The 16,506-nt window shown below is 34.8% G+C and overlaps 1 protein-coding gene across 1 annotated transcript; it reads left to right on the top strand.

The window, feature by feature from the left end:
• Positions 1-1,646: 1,646 nt before the first annotated feature.
• LOC110032344 lies at positions 1,647-16,475 on the top strand. Its single transcript, XM_020735937.1, has 3 exons — positions 1,647-1,760; positions 1,838-1,914; positions 13,778-16,475. The coding sequence occupies exons 1-3, from the start codon at positions 1,647-1,649 to the stop codon at positions 16,473-16,475; spliced, it is 2,889 nt and encodes a 962-aa protein (XP_020591596.1).
• Positions 16,476-16,506: the final 31 nt, after the last annotated feature.

Genomic DNA, 16,506 nt, shown 5'->3' with positions numbered 1-16,506 from the left:
GTGGATAAAAATGAGAGAAGACTGTATCTAGCCGAAAGATTTTCTACCAAGCATGGAGATTTTTTGGAATGGTCACCACAATGGCCATCCTTCACAGCACTTCTCATATTTTCTAGCGATCTGGCTTGCAATTTTGAAGAGTTGGAGCATGTAAGAGCAAAGCATTTGTCACTTTTTTTGTTTGTGATCTTTCATATTCATCGTGATAAAGAAGTAGTCTATGAGTTACACAATGGAGAGGAATGATATTCAAAAGATGAAGTGAAACTAAAGTAGAGAAAACACTACTTATTTGGTTGCATTTTCTTTTGTTTGCCAGGAAAGTTGAAGAGGTTTTAGAAATGCTCTACTTTTCATTAATTTTATTAAGTTCACAACAATTGCTTATTAGAGCTTTGAAAAAAAATTAAGAAAATTTATTGGATGTTCTTTGTTGATCTATTAATCAATTAAATCTACATTGAGTGCTATTTCATGCTTTAGAAGATGTTTCCTCTTTGATTTAGGGCCCAGTTGGGGCAGCCCGCCGTCCTGTTTGGTTCGCACTTATTCCCAGATTATCAAAAACGGAGCTTTTAAATTTGTAAAAGACGCGGACTGCGGGACGACCCCCGCGACCCACGTTTTTGATCGAATTATTACTCCCCTGCCCTCATACGCATCCGCCCTCGTCTGACAATTATCCTTCGCATTTCACATGCTCTAAGTGGTCCTCCTCTACGATCCAGTGCGTTTTCCCTCTTCTTCTTTGACATCTTCACTCTTTCAGCATTTCCTTCAACATTTCTCTCAACAGGTATAACTATTCCTTCGCATGTCTCGTCTTCCTTCTTGTTCATTTGCAGTCATTCGGGAAATGCGGTTGGATCTTTTTTTTTTTGTTTTTTTAGGTGGATATGCAAAATGACAGATAAGAAATGTCCATGATATTTTTTTTTGGTTTACGAAAATTGATGGATCTGAACTCGTTAGATGTGAAATTACTAGATCGTACTCATTGCTTGTAATAATTGGGTGGTTTTGCTCTTTTTGTTCTGGTTTTTTGTTAGCTTTTTATCTCTTGAAAGCTTTACATATATACCACGCGATCTATTTAGATTTATTTTATTACATATCTAAAACCTAAACTTCAATTTATACATATTTGCCCGTTATCTATCCTTCAAAATGTGTGTTTCACCTTATAAATGTAAACATAAAGGAATTGGGTGGTTCTTATATCAAATTCTCCTTTGCTGAAATTTTTTTCCCATATGAACGAAGAGCATATTATTTTAATGCTTCATCAATATTATTTTCGTTCACATGTCTATCACATAAATTACTTATCTTTCAGTTGGGACATTTCTTGCTATGAAAAAAAATATTTTGTGCTTATCCGTTAAACTCATAGAACTCAATGAATAAAGCTAAAGAGGCTGGATCATCAGTCACGTGGGATAGATGAGTCACTATTATATTATGTGATTTATCTCTGAGAGAGGTCAATGTGGGAAATAGGTCCACCACGTATTTTAACAAAGAAGGGTGACAAAATTTTATGGTTAAGTTCAAGGAAGTGATCAGAAGGGATTATGATCGAATGAAATTTAAGAACAAGTGCGATCAATTAAAAAAAAGATTGAAAAATATGAAAAAAATTGAAAATGGAAAAATCTCTGGTGAGTTTGGCCTGCAAGGTAGTTAAGCTCAATGATCCAACATTTCATTCCATTCTTTTACAAATTGCAAACGACCTTCGATACATGTCATTCTTCAAGGTTTGCCTTTAATATAACATTCATACATTAAATTTATTTACATTACATACGCTAAAGGGTTTTAACTGTAACTTCAGGACTGTATTGAAGCTATTGATGGAACACATGTCGATGTGCGCCTATCTGATGCAGAAAAGGTTGCGTACATCGGACGGTGCGGCTCCCCCACACAAAATGTTATGACCTTGTGTGATTTTTACATGTTTTTTAACTTTGTTATGGCTGAATGAGAAGAGAGTGCGCATGATAGTCGTGTTTTCAAGTTATCTACTAGAAATCATATACATGGTTTTTCGTGCCCACCTCCAGGTGATTTTGAGACAATAAATTTGTTTGGTAGTTTTTTTTCAATTTCTAATTAGCGTAATTGAATAAGTAAATACTAATTGGTCGACGCCGGATATCCCTTACAAAATAAGTATTTGAAGTCTTGTCTAGATACGAAGTACCACATCCCTGACTTTGAAAGATCAAACAGGGTAACACGAGACAAGAAAGAATTATTTAACAGAAGACACTCATCGCGCGATATAATCAAAAGAGCTTTCAGAGTATGGAAAAAGAAGTGGATTATATTACGTGATATGCCGGCTTACCCATTTCCGAAACAAGTACAGGTATTTGTTGACACAACGACACTACACAATTTCATTCGACGACACTACTTCAGATCAGATGCAGAGTTTGCCGTCTTAGAAGATGATTCACTTCATATCCCACCTGAAGCATACGAGTACCATGCATGACGTACCTTGTCACAGGAAAAAAATGATTCACACGATGCATAGACTCGAGAGGGTGAAGGTGCATCAGAGATAACGACTATACGAAAACAAATAGCAGATGATATCAGTCAATCGTGAATAACAATTCATTTTTTATGTTGAAAATTTTATGTATTATATTCTATGATGTGTTCATTTTTATATTTTTGAGATTGTGGAAATGTTTATCTGTTTAAACACAATATAATGTGATTGTGAAAATTTCTATTTTTTGTGGATATAAATTTAAGAAAACAGATTTATTAGATACGTAAATACATAAGAATTGGTGTGATAAATGCATAATTGTATGGATAAATATGTCTAAGAATTGTATATGTATTATGTATGTAAATGAATAAAAATTGTGTGGTAATGTATGTAAGACTTGCATTTCCTGCAGGGTTCAATGCACTCCTTTTACATTTTCTATGGTTTCAGCATTTAAGAAAGTTGGTTTGCTAGCTGTTACATTTATTACCATTTCATTTACATAAGACTAGCAACTACTTTCATTTGTTGGGTTAGACAGACAAACATTTTATAATGACTTTCTGAAATATTTTACAAAAGACACTCCTACTTTTATTTGTTGGGTTAGGCAGACAAACATTCATTCATTATATACTGTTTTGTATGAAATTCTATGTTTATGTATTATGCTACTCTGCCTCCATGCGTTGCAGAATGAAATTGCATCGGTCAAACTTTGCACTTCGGATGATACTCTTATACAACTTAGATTATAACATAAGCCCACTTCTCACAAAGAGCTGTGGTTTTATTTATGTGAACATCTGTGAGATGTTAAAAATGAAGTTTTTAGATGGAATAGGAAGAATTTTTTAGATCACACTGAGCTGCAACTGTTCTTTTTGCCATAATGATTCTCGAATTCTGAAAATGTGTGGTTGCAGCTTGATGACTCTCCTTATGGGCAACTGCTGCTTATGTACTGTTTGGTGCCCTAACTTGTTTTGTTATAAGTTTGATTTTTTGGTGCTTTAAGCCTTGTATTTTGATTATGTATGTTAATGTATTTTTAGTGACTACATATGTATGGTGGGCACTTATTGTTTGTATTTTGTTCAATTTTCAGATTGCATTATGTTCAGTTTTCAGTAACCTATGTTCAGTTTTCCTGGTATTACATGCTTTAAAGTATTTTCAGGGTGTGGGGTTTCATCTGTTCAAAATGTGATTGTTCAAATTTTAGGGATTAGAAGACAGTTACCGGTTGTGGTGCTTAAATTGAGATTACATGATTTGGCTGGAAGTTACCTGCTTCAAATTAACTGTTTTATACCTGGAAGTTGAAACATACTATTCTTTCCTTCAAATTAACTACTGCTTAATTTTGGTACTTTAAAGTATCTGCTGCTTTAATTTGTTTGGATAAATGAATTTATGAAGTTGCTTTACTGTTACGTGCTTTCTGAGTAAATGAAAATATGTTTGAATAAATGGATTTATGGACCAAATGCTATTATATGAATTTATGTATTATTAATTTTTTTTACTACTAAATCTACTGATTTTTTTGAGATAACTGTGGAGTTGTTTGGATGACAATAGAAATTTGTTGTCGGCAACCGTTGTCTCCATACTTCGGTAAGTATATTTTCTATATTTCCCCAAATTTTTGACTAATCTATTCTCTTTTTAATAACTGCTGGAGATGAGTTCCAGATATTCAGGGAAGTCCGAAGAAGTGATGTGTCCGTGCGGACTTTTTTCCTTGCTATTCACGTCACAATAGCCACATAACTACGAAATACAACTTCACAGGTGCCTGTGGTGGGCACAAGGACAGGAGGACTACACTTTCTTCAGGTGGGCTGACAGTAAGTTTGTTTTTATGATATCCCAACTAGACACCGCTGCTCGGAGTTCGTCGGTATCACAATTTCAGAACACCGCTTCTGGTTCGAGTGCTTTCATTTTTACGGTATCCCAGTTGGACATGTTTGCTTAAGGTTCTGGATTGTCAAAATTGGACAATATGAGCCGTGATATGCTGCTACATGTTAAAGTCAACATTAAAATTTTTTTTCTTGTAATTTTAACATGTTATTTTTTACTTTTTTTTTTAGGTCTCATTATAGTAAATATTAGTGTGTTAAGGTGTATTTCACTTTTGTTTAAGTAACTTTGCTTTTGTAATGTGACCTGAAATATTTAAGTGATATAAATATTTTGTATGTTTATGTTTTAACATTTTAACTTTAATTTTAAGATTATTTTATATTTTCATGTTCTTCAATCTTCACATTTATCTCCCCTCTATGATTTTATTAATAAAATTTTTTAAATTTATAAAAAAATATGCAAATTAACTATTTACAAAAACACACTGACCAAACAACTAAACAACTTATCCAAAAAATGGGCAGATTAATCACTTATCTAGAATCAGCTGTTTTCCAAACGCACAAACCAAACAGCTAGTCAATTTATCTGGATCAGCTGATCATCAGTAGATTATCAGGATAAGCTTCTTATCAGCAAGCTGGATAAACTGCAGCTGCCCCAAACAGGCCCTTAGTCTCTTACTTATTATGGGCTACATTAATTCTTTATTGATTTTGAATACTTCATAGTTGGTTAACAATTTAGGGTATGTTTCGGGCAGCTGCAGCTTATCCAGGTTATGCTAATAAGCAGCTTATCTTGATAATCTGCTGATGACCAACTGATCCGGATAAGCTGACTGACTGTTTGGTTTGTGCGTTTAGAAAGCAGCCGATTCTTGATAAATGACCAATCTGCCCCTTTTCTGGATAAACTGTTTAACTGTTTGGTTTGTGCGTTTTGTAAACAACTGATTTTCAGATTTTTTTATAAATTTATCAAATTTTCTTAATGCAATCATAAATAGGAGATAAATGTGAAGATTGAAAAACATGAAAATACAAATATTCTTAAAATTAAAATTCAAATGTTAAGACATGAAAATACAAAATATTTATACCATTTAAATATTTCAGGTCACATCACAGAAACACAGTTATCTAAACAAAAGTGAAATACATCTTAACATACTAATATGTACTATAATGAGACAAAAAAGAAGAAAAAATAACATGTTAAAATTACAAAGAAAAAATTATAATGTTGACTTTAAAATATAACAGCATATCACGACCCATGCTGCCTGGATATGACACTCCAGAACATTGAGCAAACCTGTTCGACTGGGATACCGTAGAAATGGAAGCACTTGAACCAGAAGCGGTGTTCTGAAATTGTGATACCGACGAACTCCGAGCAGCGGAGTCCAGTTTGGATATCATAGAAACAGACGTATTATTGGCCTATCTGAAGAAAGTGCAGTCCTCTTGTCCTTGTGCCCATCGTGGGCACCTGTAAAATTGCCTCTCGTAGCTGCTGGGGTGATGTGAGTAGCAAGGACGGTAGCCCACACCGACACAATTTTTCCGGACTTTCCTGAATATCTGAAACTCATCGTCCTCCAATTATTAAAAAGAGAATAGATCTGTAAAAAATTTGAGGAAATATAGAAAATATACTTACCAAAGTATGAAGACAACAGTTGACAACAATAAATTTCTGTGGCCATCTAAACCGCTCTACAGTTATCTCAATAAAATCAGTAGATTTAGTAGTAAAAAGAAATTAGTAGCACTTAAATCTTTATAGTTGCATTTGGTCTATAAATTCATATATCCAAACATATTTGCATTTACTCAGGAATATGTAATAGCAAATCAACTTCATAAATCCATATATTCAAACAAATTAAAGCAGCAGGTACTTTGAAGCACCTAAATGAAGCAACAGGTAATTCGAAGGAAAGAAGAGCATGTTTCAACTTTCAGATATAAAATAGTTAATTTGAAGCAGGTAACTTCTAACCAAATCATGTAGTCTCAATTTAAGCATCACAACAGGTAACTTTCTTCAAATCCCTGAAATTTGAACAAACACATTTTGAATAGAGAAAACCTCACATCCTGAAAATACTTTAAAGCATGTAATAGTAGGAAAACTGAACATATGTTACTGAAAATTGAAAATAATGCAATTTAAAAATCTGAACATAGGTTGCTCCAAATAGCAGGAAAACCTCACAACAGACCAAACTGTAAGAGAGTTGCTGGAACCAAACAGTGTACTTCCCCGACATTAATATTTTGCACCAACACACTATTTTCAATAAAATTTCAGATTTCATAAACTACATGAATATTAACAACAAACAAAAAAGAGACCTAAATAAAAATAATCCACCCCCATGATTATTAAATCCACAACACATTCATAAGCAGAGGTGGGTAAGTAATTCTTAAAGTTCCTGGATAAATGTAAAAAAATTGCAGTTTACCATTCCTTTTGCACTACCAAAAAAGTAGTCAAATAATTCATATGAAGTGCCCTAAAAGAAGCAGCAGTTGCCCTAAAAGAAGGGCCATCCAAGCTACAATGAGAGATATCTTCACACTCAAATGCATTGCTATTATTAGATAGCTCATTGCTATTATGCTCAAGACAAATTATCATATTCAAATTACTGCACGTCATTGTCCAAGAACAGGTCAATGTCAAAACAATAGTTGACATCACTTTAACTTTCATACTAATATGCATAATTAAAGAGAGAGTTGAATATAGAATTGGGAAACAATTTAATAGCTCAGATATAACAAATTTCCCACTTGCTGCAGTATAGAACAAAAAATTGCAGAACTCTTTCAGTTCTACCCTAAACACATGTTCTGACTCCCTAAATCTATAACCATTCTCATTCTTAATATTAAACACATGTTCAAGCTCTAATCTACCTTGATCTATATAGAAGTATTCATATAGAAATGACATAACAGACAAAATTAAAGAAATAATCTACGGAAATGAATCAAAGGAAAAATGATCTCAATGAAATGGACTCTAAAAAATGTGAAGTATCCATATAGAAGTATCACATAAACAATGTGAAGTATCCATATAAAAGTATTCATATAGAAGTATTCATACAGAAGTATCCATATAAAAAACAATCTTTAACATTCTGTAGGAGAATTAATAGTCATTAAAGTAATAGGTGACCACAATACATATGTAGACACTAGAAATACATTAACATACATAACCAAAATATAAGTCATAAAACACAAAAAAACCAAACTTGTACCAAAACAATTTAGGGCATTAAACAGTACATAAACAGTGGTTGCTCATTAGGAGGGTCCTCCAAGCTGCAACCACACTTTTTCAGAATTGTAGAACCATTATGACAAAAAGAACAGTTGCAGCTCAGTGTGATTTAAAAAATTCTTTCTATTCTATCTAAAAACTTCATTATTAACATCTCACAGATATTCACATAAATAAAACTACAGCTCATTGTGAGAAGTGAACTTATACTATAATCTAGGTGGTATAAGAGTATCATTCCAAAGTGCAATGTTTGAATTATGCAATTTTATTCTGCAACGCATGGAGGCAGAATAGCACAATACATAAACATAGAATTTCATACAAAACAATCCATAATGAACAATGCTTACCTGTCTAACCCAACAAATGAAAGTATGAGTGCCTTTTGTAAAATGTTTCAGAAAGACATAAAATGCTTGCTTGTCTAACCCAACAAATGAATGTAGCTGCTAGCCCTATGTAAATGAAATGCTAATAAAAGTAACTGCTAACAAACCAGCTTTTGAAAATGCTGAAACTATAGAAAATATAAAAGGAGTGCATTAAACTCTGCAGGAAATACAAGCCTTACATACATTACCACACAATTCTTATGCATTTTGCATACATAATACATATACAATTCTTAGACATACTTATCAATACAATTATACATTTACCACACCAATTCCTATGTATTTATATATCTAAGAAATTTGCTTTCTTAGATTTATATTCATAAAAAATAGAAATTTTCATAATTACATTATATTGTGCTTAAACGGATAAAAATTTTCACAATCTCAAAAACATAGAAATGAATACATAACAATAACTAATACATAGAATTTTCAACATAAAAAATGAATTGTTCATTCACGATTGATTGATATCATCTGCTATTTGTTCTCGTATAGCCGCCATCTCTGATGCACCTTCACTCTCTCGAGTGTATGCATTGTGTGAATCAATTTCTTCATGTGGCATTGTACTTCCCACATGATATTCGTATGCTTCAGGTGGGATCTGAAGTGAATCATTTTCTACGACGGTGAATTCTGCATTTGATTTGGAGTGGTGCCGTCGAATGAGATTATGTAGTGTCATTGTGCAAACTACTACCTGTACTTGCTTCGGAAATAGGTAAATCGACATATCACGTAATATAACCCACTTTTTTTTTCTACACTCCGAAAGTTCTTTCGATTACGCTGTGCGAGGAGTGCCTTTTGTTAAATAATTTTTCTTGCCTCGTGCTACCCCGCTTGATCTTTCAAAATCGAGGATGTGATACTTCGTATCTGGATAAAACTTCAATTACTTCTTTTGTAAGTGATATCCGGCGTCGACCAAATAATTTTTACTTGTTTAATTACACTAATTAGAAATTGAAAAAAAACTAAAAAAAAAATTGCTGTCTCAGATTCACCTGAAGGTGGGCACGGAAAATCATGTATATCGTTTATAGTAGTAAACTTGAAAACACGTCTATCATGCACACTCCCTTCTCATCCAGCCATAACAAATGTAAAACACATGTTAAAATCACACACGATCATAACATTTTTTGTGGGGGTGCTGCACCGTCCAATGTACGCAACCTTCTATGCACCAGATAAGTGTGCATCGACGCGTGTTCCATCATTATCTCCAATATAATCCTGAAGTTACAGTTAAAACCTTTTGACGTATGTAATGTAAATTAATTTAATGTACGAATGTTATATTAAAGACAAACCTTGAAGAATGACATGTATCGAAGATTGTTTGCAATTTGTAAAAAAATGAAATTGAATGTTGGATCCTCGTGCTTAACTATCTTGCAGGCCAAACTCACAAGAGAGTTTAAACTGATAGCGAAATACATGATGATGGTTTTTGATGAATGTTAGAATCGCTCTATAACACCTCTAATTGATTCATTATGAGATAAAATGTGTAGGGTTATTGCCTGTATTTCTCTTGGCATCGTTCTTGTTGAGCTGTGCAACCTATGAAGGCTCCGGAGTTCATTAAGCAAGTCAAGAAATATTCCTTTCATCATACAGATCATATTGAAGAACCGCGTGTGATGACCTCGTAATAACTCACCCACCCATCTATTTCCAATCTGACTCAACGTCATACATGGGTTTCGGTTGACGCTTGTAAGATAATAATAGTACAATAATGATTAGTGCAACTTTGCGGATGCGATTAATTTCATCTTCATCCATACTACAAAATAAGTACAAGGGTAATTTATAAACTTTATCAATAGAAAACAAGATAAATAAAAAAAGTACATAACAATGACAGAAATATAGTGATGGTAGAAAAAAATTAGCTAAGAAAAATGAAAAGTACACCATGAAAATTGTGACGAAACATAGAAGACACAATCGTAGAAAATAAAATTAGTGCATAGTACATGATAAATAAAAACATAATACCACAATTGAAAAAGTGTCTATACAAAAATATGAGACATTGCTATAGGAAATAAAGATCCATAATATCTTAAATATTCATTCATTCATGAAAGAGCTCAAGTATTTGACACAGTTTTACAGTTCCAACTTCATAAAAAACTGTCTTATGGTTAGGTCTCATAACACCTTCACGTATTTTAAATAGTCGCTTGTGTCTGCTTTAACATCATGATATGTATTGAGGACTTCGAGAAATTCGTCAATGGAGCTGTCCTACCAGGGAAAAGACCTTGCTTTGCATGTTTTAATCAGTGTGTCAATGATGCCTTTGATGAATGCTACTTTATTTTTTTTGTCTACCCTAGGGTTGTCTACCCTAGGGCGCTTTGACAAGCTAGTAGATTGAACATCTGTGTGGACTTGGCTGGGACCTTCTCCTAACTCACCTATCTGCACGGTTTTCATGTCCTGTGCTGAGCTGCCAAAACCTAGATTATTTGGGGTGAACACATGAGTTCCTGTTGCGACAACCATAGGGAACATGCCATCCAGTTTCTCCTCCAAAACTGGATCAATATCAATAAATTTAAATTTTTTGGCTAACAAGACTGCCTTAAATAGATTAAAAAGTTTTATTAATGAAGTTAATTAAATTCAATGTGAAATTTGATACAAGATAAAATAATATTAAATATTTATATACCTGTAATTTCTCAGACTATAAATCTTCAGGTGCATCAATTGTCCGTTTTACTGGATCTTAATTCATTCCCGTTGATTCACTTTTCAGTTCTTTATATATATTCCAATCATTTTTTAATTGATACCACTGGTTCTTTAATATCATTTGATCATAATCCCTTCCGGTCACTTCCTTGTATTTAACCATAAAATACGTGGTGGGCCTATTCCCCACCTCGACCTTCCTCAGACATAGATCACATAATATAATAGCGACCTCTCCATTCCACCTGACCGATGATCCAGTCTCTTTAGCTTTATTCATTGAGTTCTGTCAGATTAATGGATAATCACAAAATATTTCTTTTCATAGCAAGAAATGTCGTAACTGAGAGATATGTCATTTATGTGGCAGCCATATGAACGAAAATAATATTTATGAAGCATTAAAAAATATGCTCTCTGTTGATAGGGGAAAAAATTCAATAAAGGAGAATTTGATATAAGAATGACATATTAAAGGCAAACCTTGAAGAATGACGTGTATCGAGGGTCGTTTGCAATTTGTAAAGGAATGAAATGAAATGTTGGATCATTGACCTTAACTATCTTGCAGGCCAAACTCACCAGAGATTTTTCCATTTTCAGTTTTTTTTCCATATTTTTCAATCTTTTTTTAATTGATCGCAATTATTCTTCAATTTCATTCGATCATAATACCTTCCGATCACTTTCTTGAACTTAACCATAAGATTTTGTCACTCTTCTTTGTTAAAATACGTGGTGGACCTATTTCCCACCTCGACCTCCCTTAGAGATAAATCACATAATATAATAGTGACCCCTCTATCCCACGTGACTGATGATCCAGTATCTTTAATTTTACTCATTGAGCTCTGTCAGATTAGCGGATAAGTACAAAATATTTCTTTTCATAGCAAGAAATGTCCCAACTGAGAAATAAGTAATTTATGTGGTAGACATGTGAACGGAAATAATATTGATGAAGCATTAAAAAAATATGCTCTCCGTTCATATGGGAAAAAAAATTCAGCAAAGGAGAATTTGATATAAGAACCACCCAATTCCTTTATGTTTACATTTATAAGGTGAAACACACATTTTGAAGGATAGATAACGGGCAAATATGTATAAATTGAAGTTTAGGTTTTAGATATGTAATAAATCCACATAGATCGCGTGGTATATATGTAAAGCTTTCAGGAGATAAAAAACTAACTGAAAACCAGAACGAAAAGAACAAAACCGCCCAATTATAACAAACAATGAGTAGGATCTACATCTAACGGGTTCAGATCCATCAATTTTCACAACCCCCCTAAAAAAAAACATCATGATGGACATTTCTTATCTGCCGTTTACAGATCCATAGGAAAAAAAACAAAAAAAAGAGTTCCAACCGCATTTCCCGAAGGACTGCAAATGACGAAGAAGGAAGACGAGACATGCGAACGAATAGTTATACCTGTTGAGAGAAATGCCGAAGAAGGAAATGCTGAAGGATTGAGATGCTGAAGAAGAAGAGAGAAAACACACCGGATTGTAGAGGAGGACCGCTTAGGGCATGCGAAATGCAAAGGATAATTACTAGACGAGGGCAGATGCGTACAAGGGCAGGGGAGTAGTAATTCGATCGAAACCGCGGGGGTCGTCTCGAGGTCCGCGTGTTTTACAAATTTTAAAATCCGTTTTTGATAATCTGGGAATAAGTGCGAACCAAACAGGACAGCGGCTTTTTCAAAACGCCGACTGCACTTATAAGCTGCCCCAAACGGCCCGTTAATTCACTGTTTTTCCCAGATTTGCTGTTAACAGCAAGCATCCTATTGATTCTTCCCTTGAACTAGTAATGGCTGTTGTTTCTTGGTTTTTATTGTCTAAAATCAGCAAACAAATAGTTCTTCTCTGTTTCCTGGACTGATTGTTAGCAACAGCTCTAAAAAATTACAGAAATAGAGGAAGCAAACTTGGATTGGTGGTTAGCGGCAAAACTCAGAAATAGGAGATACAATGTTAAAATATTAGCAGCAAAACTAGGGCAGCAGGGCTACAAAAAGCAACAAGCAGCTGCAGGAGAAGCTACACTACTTGTGAGAAGTAGATCTGCAAAATGTGTTACAAACGGGAAGGAGTTGTGAGTTATTGGGTACATGAGCCGGTGGTAGAGAGGAGAGGATGAGGAAAAAGTAAAATATTTGAGAGTATCTGGATCAATTTCACTGGTTTGAAAGGGCTTCTTTGTAGGCAATTACAACAGTGAATAAATCTGGTCATTTCTCTAAACAAACTTCATAAAGAAAGGAACCCCATCTTACAATAACAAACTAGATAATGTCAGATTTAAAAATAATTTAAGCTAAGTTATCCTAATAAAAAAATTGTTAATCAAATACATACACAAATTAAGTTGAAAATTCATCTTTAGCTTGCAATTAAAATTTTGATTCACCTATATAGATTTTTTTTAGATCTTGATCATCAGACTATATTGATTGATGATAGATATTTGTTGGTGTACTTGTAGCATCTTATATGTCGATAAATTTCCTGGAGAGATTTGACCATTAAAATTTCAATGAACACAATTTATTTGATCTTTCAACAACCTATGCCTAAATTGTGATCATAGATAATCTGCTTGACCTCTGATTATATTTAATACCAAGACCATGACGTGCTCATTCAAAGGATTTCGGTCTAATGAAATCACTCCAGATGATATAAAGTAAACTGCCTAGCTCCCCCAACCTGGTCTAATGAAATCACTCCAGATGACATAAAGTAAACTGCCTAGCTCCCCCAACCTACAATTTGGCTGTCTGTTAATTAACCTTTCGTGTAATACATAATGTTTCACTTGGTCCATGTATTGTGGTATTAGTCTTTTATTCCAATGGGGCGTCTGGTTCTTAAGGCATTACGTCTGGTGTAAATAATCCATAATATTTTAGATTTTCATTGACTCGCCATCAAATATGTAAAGGTTAAAAGTGCTTCAAAGGTTGATAAATGTCTTATTGGGATTATTTGAGAAACTATCTGTAGTTATTAAGAAGTTGAAAGCTACTGGAATATTATTAAATGTTGAGAAACTGTGTGGTCATAAAACCACTGACATCAAGGTAAGGGCACAAGCATTGCTTGCGAGGTGGAATGCTGAAAGGATTAATGATGATGATTACAAAGACATGGAGAAAGGCTGCTTGAATCTTGTTGAGAGTTCAAAACCTTCTACTGATGCCACCTCAGCGGAGGTTAAACACGGCGAAGATAAAAATTTTGACAGTCCTCCATGCCAAAAAGCAGTGGAGGAAGGGAGCTGCGTGATAGACTCTGGTAGAAATGAAAGACTTCAAGCAAGAAGTCCCAACAATCTTCAATCAAATACTACAGATGATGGTTTGAAAGTGGCCATGCCACATCAGACAATGAAATTGTTCACTTTAAGTGAGAAAAAGGAGAAGAGTGCATTATTCCCTACCCCATCTTTAGATTCGAATTCTTTTGATGAAAAACTTTCTGCTGATGAATCTTCTGTTGCTGTGGTAGTAATGCCACCTTCCAGTACACCTGTTTTTCCAAAGGCCCTTATAAACGATCATGATGAGTGCTTCACTTCAGCTACTGAGATTCATGATGGAATTTGCACCAAAATGAACACAGGGCTGGGTGTGTCATATGATTCGAGTCAAAGCGATGGTTTATGCGTACTGCCATCTACTGGCCAAGCTGTAACTTCACCTACAAAAAGGCCTATATTGGCATGCACCACATCAGCCATTCTAGATTCTTTGGATGGAAGATTTAATCTGTTGGAGCCTGTGGATACTAGTCTTAAAAGTATTGGTGCTGATAAAGGGACGTCAAAGAATTCAAGAACATTGGAGTTCAAATCTGAAGGGGATTCTGACAAAGAAGTTGAAAATTTATATGACAATGGAAGCCCACTGAGAGAAGAGGCCAATGGAATTGCTAGTGAAGATAATCTACTTTTGAATGAATCCATTTTAAAGGAATGCAGAGGAACCGATGAATTACTCTTTGGAGATCCTTCCATAATATCTAAGTTCAAGGTAACTAAAGCGTTGAACAAAAAATCAGATTTAGATCTTGAATCTGGAGAGTTTGATGCGTTGGAAGTTGCTCGGCAAGTTGCAATCGAAGTTGAAAGAGAGGTTGATTATAGAGAACAATCTTGCAGCTCTTCTTCATACATGAGTTCAGGAGATATTATTTGCACTGCAATTCCTGATATTGCACAAAATAAGCAGGACCACCCAGTAAGTGGAAAAATAAATGAAAAGGGATCGATGAGTGGTAATGTTGATTCTGATTCTGTCTCTTCTCCTAAAAATGACAATTGCAAGTATTTGGAAGTGACCACTGATGATAGGAAAGCGAAGCAAAGCTTGCAATCACCTGATCAAGCAGCAGCTCATCAGAAAACTAGCAATCCGACTCAGAAGTTTAAATACGACTTTGATCTGAATGTGGATGTATTTTCTGAGAATTTTGATTGTGCAATGAATTCTATCCCAAGCAATCCTGTTAATTTATCTGCACCAACAACTGTTTCTGGCTCAAATGGAGCTCCTGTATGGGCTGCTCCATTACAATTTGGAGGTGCTCCGTTTTGGAGAGGTTCTGCTGATATGAGTGCTTTTCGTTCTGCATCTCTTCAAATGGCTCTAGATCCTGGAAAGACAAAATCAGATTCAAAACAAAAAGAAAATTTGATAGAAATTGATTTAAATGTACTTGAGATTGAGAGCAATGTGGCATTGGATCCTGCTGTCCTGAAGGAATTGCCTGCTTCTTATTGCGTCCCTTCCAGGGACTCCTCTGTAGAAGTAAGTTCAGAATGGGCAGCGAGAATACAGCTAGATCTTAGCTCAATAGGAGATGAGGAAGCACAATCGTTACAATCATCACTTCTAAGTCATCATCCACGAAAGATTAGTATGAGCCTTTCTTCTACATTGTCAACATCTTCAAGAAAGCCTTCAATGAATAACTTTGACTTGAATGACAACCTTTTTCTACTCGATGATTTTAGTTCTCAGAATCTTAATACAATGAACTCTTCGGTTCTTCCCATCATGGGTTCAAAAAAGTCAGTGGAAAAGACGGATGATGCCAATGAAGTTTATCAGACGTATGTGGGATCTGGATTAACTTACGATGCTTTCATGATTGGCAGACCTATGATGCCTTACGTGCATCAAGTGCCACCTATTTATAGTTATAATGAACCGGGAGTTGCACCAGCTTTTCCCTTCCATCCATCTATTTATGGTAATTCAAACATTCCTCTCATGGCAGAAGCCAGATCATCTACTGTCATGTCACAGTTAATGCGCTCCGCAGGTCCTCATGGCGCACCACTTCCAAATCATCCTTTTTTGATGAGCATAGCAAACACTCCATCAAGTTTAAATGGTGTTGAGCCATCTAATCTAGGCATGGATTTGAATTCTGGTTTATTTCAGACGGACAGTGGGAATAGGGAAGCCAGAAGTCTGAATCATTTTTTCATGCCAGGGCACAGTAATCTGTTGGAAGAACAGATGAAGACTAGCTCACAACACTCAACATCTGTGCTTCCATTAAAGAGAAAGGAACCAGACTCGGGCTGGGATCCTTATGGTTTTGGTTACAACCAGATGACATCATGGCATTAATCTCTTCCATTTTCCCCGTGTTTTCTATTTA

The sequence above is a fragment of the Phalaenopsis equestris genome, unplaced genomic scaffold (genome assembly GCF_001263595.1).
Source record: "Phalaenopsis equestris unplaced genomic scaffold, ASM126359v1 Scaffold000926, whole genome shotgun sequence".
Lineage (NCBI taxonomy): Eukaryota > Viridiplantae > Streptophyta > Magnoliopsida > Asparagales > Orchidaceae > Phalaenopsis > Phalaenopsis equestris.
Note: the sequence above shows the minus strand (reverse complement) of the source record. Positions and strands in the feature narration are given on the sequence as shown.